The 13,638-nt window shown below is 42.6% G+C and overlaps 1 protein-coding gene across 4 annotated transcripts in view; it reads left to right on the forward strand.

Annotated features, from left to right (window-relative positions):
• The window catches only part of mob2a (MOB kinase activator 2a), a 57,476-nt gene that overhangs the window by 33,069 nt on the left and 10,769 nt on the right, over window positions 1-13,638 (forward strand). Inside the window, exon 1 of one of the 4 annotated variants that reach the window (XM_034141157.1) lies at window positions 8,860-9,093. The exons of the other annotated variants lie outside the window; for them this stretch is intronic. Coding sequence (XP_033997048.1) covers window positions 8,978-9,093 — 116 coding nt within the window. The 5' untranslated portion in view covers window positions 8,860-8,977. Of the gene's footprint in view, window positions 1-8,859; window positions 9,094-13,638 lie in introns of those variants that run through there. 4 annotated transcript variants of the gene reach the window in all.

Consider the following 13,638-nt stretch of genomic DNA (forward strand, 5'->3'; position numbering starts at 1 on the left):
GCTCCTGAGATAATGGCTACTGTACAAAACGCTCTCGAGCTGACGGACACATAATGTTCGCAAACTCACATCTGCGGGAAACACTGTTAATGAGATGCTGCACGGACATGAGTGTTTTCTCAGAAGCCCACGTCATTCACAGAGAGATTCAAAGGATATTTCACAATGGAGGAAGGTCGACAAGGAGATGAGGAATATATTAAGTTTCATCGTTAAGGAAACCACATTGGTTCTAATTTTACTCGAGAACATAGTAATTCAACTAGGTTTCTTTCTCTGTAAGTGTTTTTACAGCAGTCTAATACAACAGTCCAACAATAAATAATACCTTGAAAAAGGTTATACATTTCAGTTTTTATTCAAACTGTTCTCAAAAGGTGCTGTTCTTGTCATTTAGTCTGCCCTCATTGATATTGTGATTTTTCCTTTTTACTGTGTCAATGTTCCTGTTATCCCACAAACAATATTACTTTGCAAGAAAATGTATCTTTGTAACTTATGTTTGTATACGCACCTGCACAATTTGTCACAATTCATTCAAGAAAAAAGAAAAGTCAAAAAAAAATGTAGCCTAAATATTGAAAACACCCAAACCCTGACTTAAAATAAAAGTGTCAAAATATATGAAATTGCAGTGACACATTGAAAACGGTTAAACTAAATGTACAAAAGATACTGTTTTGTAGAATATTATTGAAAGATAACAGCGTGTTTACTCTTCGTCAGTAGCTCCAGCTCAGTGAGTTTAGACCACGTCACTAGGTTCCATGTTCTCAGGGTCAAAGAGCAAACTGGGCATAGGCTGGGGCGAAATAACAACCCAAACACAACGTGGCTCCGCTCACATGCCAGACAGTCTGATGCAGCTGTACTGTCTGCTGATTCAGGAAATGAGACATTTCCCCTGGGAAAGGGGTCCCCTAAACCTCTCCTTTCATCCCTCCTCTCTGTTTGTTATTGTTTGCATCTCACGGCCCGGCAGAATGCGGCCTCGCTGCTCGAGTTATGTAACATACCTAGAAACGGATTTGCGTGTGTCAAGAAGCGCACTAATGGGATTTGACTTGTGCTCTTTAGGAAGCGTGCTGATCTTATCAGCTGATTTTTAAATAGTTAGCGTCCATGCTGACGTGGTGGCTGCTTTGAAGGGTTTTCCTCGCGGTGATGCCTGTGCCATACCGGTCCTTATCTAATGAAAATGTTAAGCATTTTTCAAATACTTACCTCATTTCACCGTTCACGCTCTGTTTGAATGTGATATGCAAAATATGTCGACACGGTCACTCGGGCAGAAACAAACTGCTCGACATCAATCAGTCACTCATTCCCCACTGTAGTGCCGTTTGGTTTGTCAGGTCATCAGCACCAATTACTCAGCTTAGACCGTGTTAAAGGAACATTCTTTACATTAAGCTCTGTGTGAGTTTGTTCTGGGAAGCTGTACAGGTCACATCCACATTCCCCTCGGCAGGAAATCTGTGACTAAATGCCCTCACTTAGGGGTTAATGAGCTGTATCAGGGCGGGCATGCACAGACATGGAGCAGGAAGCCACCCAACCTGTGAGCATGATACCCACGCCCTCATTATTTCTAGAATATTATTTTCTTTTAAGAGTAACTTACAGTGTCTGTCTTTGTATTAGGTCGTTCTGTCCCATGTCATTAAGACTTAGCAATTGTAGTATTGGTAATGATTCTGACATTGCACTTCAGCTTTTTTATCTGAGGCATCTTCCACTCAGACAATTTTTGGAATCTGGTTTTTTTGTTTTTTCTTAGGACCATTAAAGACAACTCTGTTCCCCGTGACCTACCCCATCACACTCCCAGTAATATGCATCCTGTGAAAACATGGGCGCTATCCAAATGCTTTTTTCCCGCCACCTCCTCTTCGCTCCCTCCATCTTACCTGTGTACTATGAAGGTCTTTCTCCTCCATCCAGCCCCCTCCATGTTATTCTCTCCTTACACACAGACTGCCTCTTGTGCTCCTGAGCAAACATTAAAGCACATGTTTCACCACAGCTCCCTTTGCGCCTCTTCTTTACGTCACAAACTCCTGCGTTTTCGCCCCCAAACCTCACCTCTCCACACTCAGTGGTTTCACTGTTTAATATTCTTTTGCTTAATGTACATTTTAATGTTTCACACTTTGCTTTTTTGTATGTTTTTTCTGGTTACTCAGCCAGAGTATTAGTGGAAAGTGACTCGTTAAGTTTTTCTTCAAAGAATGCTGGCGTCTATAGCGTCAGCATAGTGCTGGTTCGGTGTTAAGTGTCACAAAAGAGCACACACGCGCTGACACACAGAATCCATACCCTTGTTATAAAACCTGGAGTGGAAAACTCAGTCTAGCTTCAAAGTTTAAAGTTCCTTTAAGTTGGAGTGAGAGGCTTTTTCCAAAGGTGGTTAATGTTCGTAGAGATGTAGTCTACTCTCAGCTTTCTTATAAGTCGCACGCCGAAAAAAACAATATTTAATCTCCTTTGTAATCCTGTCTTCAGCGTCTATTTGCTGTTCTCCAGGTTTTAAAATATATTTGATTTCATTTACCTGATGTAAAAATGTGCTCAGCTACATTTTGCGCCAGCAGGTGGCAATCTCACACCTGAGTTGTCTCTTGACTTGTGAGCTCTGTGCTGCGCTATATGCTGTGCTGTGTGTTTTGTGTTTTGTGTTACATTGGAGCTCTAATCAGTTCGTAATGTTTTGGTTTGGTTCAGAAATGTTCTGAATGTTATCAGCAGTTGGGAGATCAGAAGTTTAGTGTGTTTGTGTCTTTACCTCCGTGCCAAGGTTATCATATTCCTCCCAGGAAAAGCCACATTCTTCTCCTTTTTGAGGTTTATTACATTTCTGGGAAGAAGGGTAGCCTTCAGTAACCTTTTCTTTTTCCTCCAGCTATGCACGAGGCACAACACATGCAAACAGCTACAATGTATAATAACTCGGTCTCAAATATCCCAACAGCCGTCAGTTTAAAGACTTTGCAGCCAACATTGACAAGTCGTTTTTGAAGTGCTCTAAACAAGTGCAAACAAATAAATATAAGGACAGTTTTAAAGCTCTATCATTCATCTTACAAGCTGCTGGGAGTTCCAGTTTAAATGATTGGCCTACTAATGGATAACATAACCACTAATTTGATATTCGATCACACACTAAAGTCATCTTTCATGCAAAAATGATATAACAAAATTAAAATTATATTAATCGGAATCTGAATATCTTTCGTAGACATTCTCTTAACACTTTGGGCTTTGAGACTTTTGGACATGTTCCACTATTTTCAGAAGGTTGACTAATCGGTTCATCTAGGAAATAGTCAGCAGATTAATCGATAACGAAAATAATTGTCCCCTAATGTTAGAGATGACCTCCTCTGATATAAGGTACATGTCATTGTGTACATAGTGCACAGCGCAGCCTCTTTCCCACACTGTCCCAGTCCTATTTGTCATGTGATTCATCTTGTGACTTTGATGGAGTCTAACCTGCAGGCCTTAATCCTGAGGACACAGTCACATTCTGTATGTGCTCTGAACACCTGAGTGATGCAGCAGCATGTCACAGGTTAATTCACAGGTCAGCCCCAGCCCTGCTCTCCTGTTCCGCCTTGACCTATTAGCTGTGACCTCGTAGCCTCTGGTGTGTGTGTGTGCGTGCGTGCGTGCGTGCGTGCGTGCAAACAGGTGTTTTGCTGTCCAGGTGGCAAAATATGGGATGGATCTAGACTCTCCCCTGCTAAGGAATGTAGGGAGGAGGAGTGCAGCGAGGCCAGGGCATGCTGTGACAAACTCCCACACAGCTCAAACTCTTTCACTCCTCTTATCCAAATCTCAGTTTCTGCTCTCTTTCACTCTCCTTTTTCTGTTCTGTTTTTCACTTCCCTTCTGCTGCAGAGCCCATCCCTCATTCTTACCTAATCTCAACTGCTCCCCTCTTTCTCACTTCCTTCCCTCTCAACTGTATCTCCTCCTCATATTCCTTTCTGCCCTATTCCCGCCGATATCTACGCAGTGTCCATGGAGATGGCGATTTATGAACTTCTGGACACGAGTCTGGTATTTCTCATCTCCTGTCTTCCATCTTGCTAAAGCCCTCTCTTCCTTCAGTCATAAACCAGGCAGAACATGGCCTCCTGTCTCTAAAACATACTTGGCTACTCCCTTTTTATATAATAGCTCCAGATAACATGCAGAAACAGTTTATCATTTGTTAATTAGATTAAGAGTGCAGAAGCAATAATGAAGTGGAGTATTTTTCCTTTGTGCCCTTGCGGCTGTTAAATGGAGCATACAGTTTAATATGTTTGCTCATGAAGTGCACGCATCTACCTGCCAAACAAAGAGAAACAAGTCAAACTAAACTCCTGAGATCTGCCGCTCTTTAGATTCCTCATGTTGCTCTTTTTTCCTCAGATCTTCTTTTCTTTTGTTCAGCCAGGCTGCGTGTGCAGAGTGCGCTGGCATGTCTTTGCATGCAGCCCTTCCCCTAAAGGAATGCAGCGAAGGAGAGATGAAGCCAGGGAGAAAAGGGGCACACGTGCAAAGAGAGAAAGAGGACTTGAAGGTCTTAAAGGTGGATAGGAAGGTCAAAGAAAAACCAATGGGCAAGAACTGATGGGTTTTATATATTAACATGATGTCTAAAATGCCATGTATTGGTGCATAATGCACAGTGTGTATGATAAGAGCGCTCTGCAGAGATGAGGTGTGTGCACTTCATAAATCAAGGCATGATACAAATGTCATTAAGTACAGAGGTGGACTAATTGCCAAGTTTGATAATATACGTTTGGCACGGACACACACTCTATAGACGCTTCAAAATGTACGGGTTATGCATAATGAGCGTCTCATGCACGGGTGAAGAGTTGAACGAGAGAGTTGAAGTTCTAGGACAGAGATGAACCAGTTTGTCACCAAAAGACTGGTTCAGTTTTTTCATTCAGAGATGTCAGACCAACATTGCAATTTTGGCAATAATTAAAACAATTTTAGCTGTCGCCGCAGAAACGACTGGTTGGTATTGCCGGTCGGGTCGCTGGGTTCAGTGTGCAGAGTGTCTCCCGGCCTTGCTGACCTTTCTATCCCGGCCTATAGAAAACCCCCAGGCACTAAAGACCCTCAGTGTGCACTGTTTTCACTGGCTAAGACCTTACCTAAACACACTTCACCACTCCCACACACCCCGAACGCAGCGCCAACTGAAGGTCTTACAGAAAAACTTGGAACTGCTGGGATTTGTATTTATTCATTTTGGTATTTTAACATGGTTGGCCCAACTTGGCCGCCTGACCCGCCTGTCATTTTGATCCCGGCTATGATTGGCTGGAGATTTAGCGTTGGCAGGGCTGGGACTGAGCTGTTGCCAGGCCCCAAGGCTCATCTGCTGCATTTGTGACTCATCTGCTGGCTGGCCTGGAGTCAGTGTTGTCTTTGTCTGTAATAGGTGGAATGTCCGCTCACTTTCAGACCCAACCTGTTGGGCCAGCCATCATCGCACGGCAGCAAAGAGAGCGCTGCAGCCAAACAGATTTAGTCGCAAAATGTCTTTCTCCTTTTGGACCACTTCTAATGTGTTTTTCTGTGAGGTTATAAGAGTTAATGTCTCTTCCTTCAACAGTACATTGTTTAAAGCGACTATTACGTTTTTTAGTCTTCAACATTCCAGTAAAACATGTTTCTTACAACATAGTCCCACCTCCTAAACATCCACGCTGTCATTATGGAAATAAGTTACATTTTTCTGCTGTCGATTTCCCCTCGTTATCTGTTGGTCTGATCAGTTGTCGTTGTAGTTATTGTTATTCAATCATTCATCAGATTAAGGCTCAACACATTCATCAGACACAAGACCAGTGACGTCAAAGTGTTTTAATTTACTGCCTTCAATATTTCTCCTCCCCTCTTTTTAACAAGGGATGTGTTTACTTATTAAATATGGGCCTTTAATGTAGCTCTGTATCTCCAGGGTGGTTTATAGTACAATTATCTTTCAAAGTTCTCATGTAACCCATTTTAAATGTAACCTCAAGTAACCGTTGAAGAAATGATTAAGCTATTTTCACTTTTTTAACTGTAGTGCTCCCTGTGAAAGGCCTGGAATAGTGCCAGCAAACATCTGGTTTTGTGAGAGTATGGTGGCAGGTGAGTGATGCCATGTCTTGTCTGAATAGTGGAAAAGACCGTGACTGTGACGTTAGCGGAGAAGAAAGAGTAGTCTTTCAGACCATGGTATGTGCCCGTTTGTTTCCATGCACGTCAGACGTTGTGTAAGCGGGTCCACCCCGAGCAGCTCGATGGCTCCGTCTGCTCTGTTAGCCTGCATCTCGCATAACCCGACAAACTACCTGTGTAACTACTGAAAAGGCCACTTTAAGTTAAAACCCACCTGCTTTTTCAACTTTGACGCCTGACTCTTTAAAGCGCTTTGTCCTGCATTGAGTTTAGATTATATTTAACCCAGGCCAAGCCCCAGTGATCTTGAATGGATGTCTTTAATTTCCAGCGACCACACGGATCCAATAGTTACGAGCAAATGAATGGAAAGTTCCCTGAGCACGAGATTTCCATTACGGCAACGTACAGCTTTATCTTGGGTGGTCACAAGTAGCACCAAAGTACTTCATGGATCATCTATATCAACATTTTTACAATGTTATATATAACACAACACTTTATATACAGTCTGTTTATACAAGTCTATATAAAGCTGGTATGATATATGACAAACATAGAAACAAAAATTCGCAGCTGTACGAACTTCGTCCAAATAAATAAGTATAAAACTAATAATTCAGAACATTTCAGATTTAAAAAAAAAATAGGTTAAGAAGATTACGAAGCTGACCAAAAATGCGATGTCTTGTTTGCAGAGTTTGAAATACTCTGTGCTGCAGACACATTCACTTTTTTTTTTACTCTGGTCTAACCCCAGGCCCCACCACCCCCCCCTCACACCTGGTCACTCAACTGCTTACACAGTCACCGATTAGGCAGCACACTTGAAGTTTTTCACACACACACACACACACACACACACACACACACACACACACACACACACACACAGACGCACAGCATGCCCCCCTCCCCTGTCTCTCTTGACACTGTCCTCTGTATTCTTTATGAGCCAGGCAGGCTGATGCTATATTTAGCAGCAGGGAAAAAGTCAGTACCCTGTTCTGGTCTCTCTCCCCTCACCCCCTGCTCCTCACCCCTGCTACCACAGCAGGAGCCAGTAACTGGGGCCCCTGGATCACACAGCTCCACACACTAAACTCCAGTCCGGTGTGTAACCGTATTGTTGTGAGGAGGAGTCACTTATGTAAAATGTGGCTACAGCAAGGCGCCTGTCGGACCCTCTGTCACTTTTGATCATTTCAGATCATTTCTTAAATCACATTTAACCATAAACAAGAGGGTCAAACAGTGCACAGTAAACTCCACCAGCATGTCTACAGTCGCTACACACATCTATAAGCACAGTCCTCGCATACAACACCCTCACAATGTCTTTTATCTTCCTCACGCAGCTACTTATACCCACCCACATACATGGAGTGCACATAGCTTCACAGATCCCTCAGATTAGTGTGTCTTTGTGTGTCTGTGTAACAGCAGCCAGCTGGTCCAGGGTTTCTCACATCTGCAGCTCCACCATGGCCCCCACAAGTTTTGTCTAAGGGAACAGAGTAAAAAACGAAGGGGAGACAATGACAGGGAGAGGCAAGTAAAACAAATCCAGAAAGTGAGGAGAAATGTGAGAAGAGAGCCATAAATGAGAGAATAAGAGAGGAGGTTTGTTGAGAGGCAATAATTAGAGGGAAGAAGGGCGAGGAAATTATGGCTTTGTAACACTTCTGTAGCGGTAATCTTCTCATGAGTCTCTCAACTCCCCACGTTCATTTCCTAATTTTATACTTGCGCGTTATTGGCTCAGCCTCCTTTGGACAATTTCATTAGGTTTCACATTGTATTATTCAAATCATGTCAATAATACAAAGCTTCTGAAACAATTGTTACAAACAATTCCCTCGCCCCACAGACACACACAGACTGTGAATCTGCCTTTGTCTCTCAAATAGAATTTGTGTGATTCTCTGCTGGTTCTTCAGCTTTGACATGTTTGAACATGTCATTACAGCTGCCAGCCTTCGTAGGTGGACTCCAGGTGAAGTTCAGAATCAACACAAGGAAAGTTGCTCCACAGTCCCTCCAAGCACGCTGCACTTTACAAGGCACCGGTTCTCACGCCAAAAAACTATAATACTCACACTTATAGCTACAGGGTGTGTGGGTGCGCTGTATTGTAATACTAAACCTGCTGAAACATACCATGTTGAGATTTTGAACCCAACATAGAAGTTATTTTAAAGTTGTTTCCTCTGTATTTGTTGTATTTCTAACCTGACTGGGATTTTACTTATCTTTGAATGGCTCATATAATATTGCAACATTTTGAAAATGTTAAACTCTTAGGGTCAAAGCTATATTTCTGGTGCATTAATGTTGGGCTGTTGAAACTGAAACATTAGTAGCTTGTCTAGCTTTTCTATGGGCTGCTAAGTGTATTTACATTTGTTGTCCTTTGGCTTTGTTTAAAAGCCATGCTTATGTAAACCTGTCCAATAGCAGGCACTTACATGTAGCGACACCTTTTTATTCCATTATACTCCACGTTACTGGCTGACCACCTGTTGCTACATTGTAACTTCACCTAGGGGAGATGCCCCAACCAAATCCACATGGGCAGACTCTGACGTCACTGCAGTCCGCCCACCCTCTCCTCTGATTGGACGAGAGGACTGAGAGGGAGGGTATTTTCTAAACTTCACAAAGTTTTTCTCCTGGCTGTGCAGTCATAGTAAGTCAGAGCTTCAGATAGATTCAAACTTTGGTGTGATTCGCATAGACTCCACCTGAGTAATTTGAAGCGGAAAGTAACTCATTTGTGTTCATGTTTTAAACCATGGTCGGAGATTATTGCTCCTTTTCTGGAGATAAAACGGACATGCACTCTCAGAAAAACTCCAAAAACGGACTAAGTTGCAAAATGGTGCTTCAGGCAGTCGGAAAAGTTCTAAGGTAAAACACCGTTTCTATTCATACTTGACAAAACCGTCTCTGCTATTATTCTAGGAGCCGAGCCTCTACTGTAAATGGCACACTTTTATAATTCATTTAGGCTTCGGAGGATCGATGGAGACGTATTTTCCGAGTATATAACGTTTAACTTTTGTTAATATGTCGTGTTATGCTGTTCTCAGAAGCTTAAAACCTAGTTCACTTTATTTGTATTGTTTCCCCGACGTTGTATTTAATCATTCCGCAGTTTATTACACAGGTACAGACGACTGACAGATATTAAACCGAATAAGTAACGCTACTTTGTGCTCATGTCCCGCCTGTTGCCTGCTCAAAACCATTATGCTTTACCATGCCTCTATAACTCAGCCTGGAGGATAACAAGTAGTTGTCAACTCTCAGCGCCAATTACACAAGCACCGGGACCCTCTGGTTCCGGGGTCACAGCGATTTAGCAGCCGGTGGTGGTAGGGGACGTGGAGCCTGAACGCCTCATTCCTCTTTCTGCAGCTCTCACTAACAAGACTCAACAAGAGCAAGAGAAATGTGACACCGTCTCCTCATCTAGTCTAATAAATTATTCAAGAGACTGTTAACGATTTAGCATGCATAACCTAAAGAGGAAATTATTTTAAATCAGTTTTAAACGTTTTTGGTTTTAACCGAAATTGATAAATGAGCACACTTTGGACAAGGTAGCAAGCCTGTAAATCCTTATTGACTCTCCTTTTAGAGAATCCTACCAACACTGTAGGCAGTTCATTATAGTGTTAACATTTAGGGAAACAGGCGAAACACTTTGAAATTGGATCATGTGATTGCCTTTTTCTGAATCTCTCTTTACTTTTAACATACTTTTTGTTTACTACTCGTAAGCAATGGTAAGTGTGGTCAGCAATCTGACATATCGGACGTAACACTTGAATAATGCATAACCCAAATAGGAGTGTTAACAGTGGGTTTGTGTGACATACAAAGATAATCGGCGAAGAAGATACCCACGTCACAGTGATTGTAATTAAGGCAATATTTGAACCTATTTGACATATGAGTAATAATACCCTGTATAGGTGTCATGTGAAGAAAACCTGCAGTCATCATGAGTGCGTTCCTCCAGGGGACAGACCGTCCTGTCAATGCTTTGCTTAAGTTTCCTCTTACCTTTCAAGTCTGGGGACAGGTGTGCTTTTAAGCAGCAGCCCCAAGGGCACAAGCCTCAAAATATATTGTAGTCTGTAAAGATTCAGAGAGAGATAGTGAAGAGAAAAATATCCACCATTTTAGGATCTCTTACGAGATTGTGAGCATGAGGAAATGAACACAGTAGGCACGTTATTGTACAGTATTTTATGTCTTTTGCAAGAATCTTTGACAGATCCAGTCAAGTTGGGCTGCTCATATTTTTGTTGGAACTCGGCACCTTATTACAGGAATCAGCTGCTTACAAGGAAATACACCTTTTTATAAGTTATTTGCCTGGGAGGCACATCGGGGGATTTTCACACGTTTGACGTGTATTGGCAAAAACTGAACAAAAAACACTCCATCAAAGTTAACAAGGATGCATAGTTTCTGGTTTTATGAGGGGGTGGGCGGGGGGGGGGGGGCGCGTAGACCTGTTTATAGCTCCACTTTTAACCAGTTTGCTCTGCCTGTGAATGGTTGACTGTCCTTTGCTTGGAAGCAGGTATGCATACTAGAGTGGGATAGATGGCTTCAATAGATTTTAACGATCTAACTCTTTTTCACATGTTTATTTCTTGCTTATATTGTCTACTGGGATAGTGCTGGGTACAAACCAAAAACACACACACTTTCTGTCATGGTATTTTACCTATTTCATTCAGTAGCAATCCAGATTCACTGATTGGGTTGATTCGAGTGTAGATAAATCTCTTTCAGCTCCTCATTCATAAGATCCTTGTCAATAGCTTCCTACCATACCATTGTCCCAGCCAACCTTCTTCTAACAAGGTTACATTTTCCAAGTGCTTAACCAGGGATTCGATCTTATCTCCACCCAAAGACCCCTTTCCTGTCTCACACGTTGTGTTGTGATGTTAAAGAGGCCCCATTATAGTGCCGGTGGGGGGTCTTTACATACTCTGCAGGCCTCAGAGCCACTGAATGGGGTTTAGCATAGGATGACGAGGGGAAAAGGTGTGTGTGTGTGTGTGTGTGTGTGTGTGTGTGTGTGTGTGTGTGTGTGTGTGTGTGTGTGTGTGTGTGTGTGTGTGTGTGTGTGTGTGTGTGTGTGTGTGTGTGTGTGTGTGTGTGTGTGTGTGTGTGTGTGGTGTGTGTGTGTGTGTGTGTGTGTGTGTGTGTGTGTGTGTGTGTGTGTGTGTGTGTGTGTGTGTGTGTGTGTGTGTGTGTGTGTGTGTGTGTGTGTGTGTGTGGGTGTGTGTGTGTGTGTGTGTGTGTGTGTGTGTGTGTGTGTGTGTGTGTGTGTGTGTGTGTGTGTGTGTGTGTGTGTGTGTGTGTGTGTGTGTGTGTGTGTGTGTGTGTGTGTGTGTGTGTGTGTGTGTGTGTGTCCATTCCCATGTACTGATTTACAGTGCCGGTGATGCTACTGATTAAGTTGTGGCAGTTGTGCCTTCTTTGTTTGTGTTTTCTTCTTATCTCTTCACTCCAGAACTCAAATTTACTGAAAACTGAAATATTTGTGCACCAATGCTCTTTTAGAAACATAAACTACTTTGACAGAGCGGTTTACTGTGTAGGCTTAAGTACTGCAAGGCAAACGTCTGGTTTAGTCCATCCTTAACTCTGTCTCTTTTTAGACCCGTAATGGCTGCTGTGGTTTAGCTTCAGTGTGCTCAGACTGCCTGCTCTCCTCTGTCTGTGGTTTTTTGGGGGAAAAGGGCCATTGAGTCTATTCAATTTAAATCTTGAAATAGATCAGGAGGCCAGACTACGAGAAAACTGATCCTCCTGACTGAAGCTACTCTTTTTACAAATTGGCTCAAGTTAGTTCTCTGTTCCATTCTTATCGGAGATTAGAGAGATATCCTGTTGCTATTGATTTTTTATTGCAGTTTTTCTAACCCTTGAATGCTGTGAACCTTATAATCAGTAGGAGCCACTTCCTGACATTCAATTGATTCACTCTCTGACCTATCAGGTGTTTGTCTAAAGGTCAGTTTGAAGTGTTTGATTTCCTTAGGCCCCATTTACACGGAAACGAACCGAATTCGATATCAAAAAAGTATTCCGTTCACACGGATATGGCTCAATAAACATGTCCCTTCACACGAGACTGCTCGACCCGCTGGAGACGCTGTAGTACATATGCCGGGCCTGTAAGTGGCACTGTACTTCCGCCACAAAATACACCAAAAGCAGCGAAGAAGACCCCCGAGCATGGTTGCCTGGTTGCCCTTCTGTTTATTCTCCGGGGTGGATTTAGCAACATGTAGTTCATGTAGTTCTCCATGTCCATTTGTTGATGATGGTTGTGGTAGAGGAGCTGTAGATTTTGCACTAACATCTGTAGCATGGTCAGTAGCTACTGACAGTAGCTACTGACCATGCTACAGCAGTGAGCAGCAGAGGTGGGGAGAGGCGGGGCTATGGCTTCATCGTTATCAGGAAATGATCGTATAGGACGTACACACGGAGCCGTTTGCCCCCCCAGAGCGTTCCGTCCGCAGATCTATCCACCTTGGGACCCGTTATCGTTTGCGGGGTCTGTTTCCGCAGGCCTCGTGTGAACGAACTGCTATACGAAAGAGAAAAGTAGCGGATACAACCCGTTTAGTTCCTGTGTAAACAGCACCTGAATGTACCTGGGACGAAGTCCTCTGATTATTGTTTCTGGTGCCTGTTATCTCTCATAACCGTTTTATAGACTCAAGGGGCTGTTTTCTAGTAAAACAGTACTGTATTTAGAACAGGGTGCGACACGGAGAAGCATGTTTTGGCAACCTGAATGGCCTCATCTTGTTCCAAAGAGGTAACAAAAATGTCTTGTATTTGTTTTTAGATGTAGAATCTTCATTTCAGGAAAAAAACATGTAGGATAAGTTTGCAGTATAAGAAAATCCCTCAGGACTCGTCTGTCTTAGAAAAGATTGTCTGTCTTGTCATTGATGGATGCTCACACACGCTGTTTATGTGTTTATGTACCCTCGCAGATTACATGAATTGCTTCCATATGCTAATAGCTCAATTCCATGGTGTTCTAGAAGCATTCATTGTGCAATATATATATATATATATATATGTGCAGTCTTGAGGAAAGTGATTCAATGAGCTTTGTTAAACTGGTGTCAGAGTTATGCTGTATTCATCAAAGACAGCCCCTTAATACAAAATGTATATCCTCTACTTTTTAACCTATAGCATGAGCATCAGTGTCTATGAATGGTTGTTTGAATGTTGATATCATTACCAAATATATAAATATATAACTAGCATGGTCTGAAATGTTCCCCTTTTGAAACATTGCTCTGTGTATGTGGGTGCAAAGCGATAAGAGGGAGCTCTTTAGTAGCAAATTGTAGTGTTTTAGAGATAGCACTTAAACTAATCTCCGGCGCAGCTCTG

The sequence above is a fragment of the Trematomus bernacchii genome, unplaced genomic scaffold, assembly GCF_902827165.1.
Source record: "Trematomus bernacchii unplaced genomic scaffold, fTreBer1.1, whole genome shotgun sequence".
Taxonomy (NCBI): Eukaryota; Metazoa; Chordata; class Actinopteri; order Perciformes; family Nototheniidae; genus Trematomus; species Trematomus bernacchii.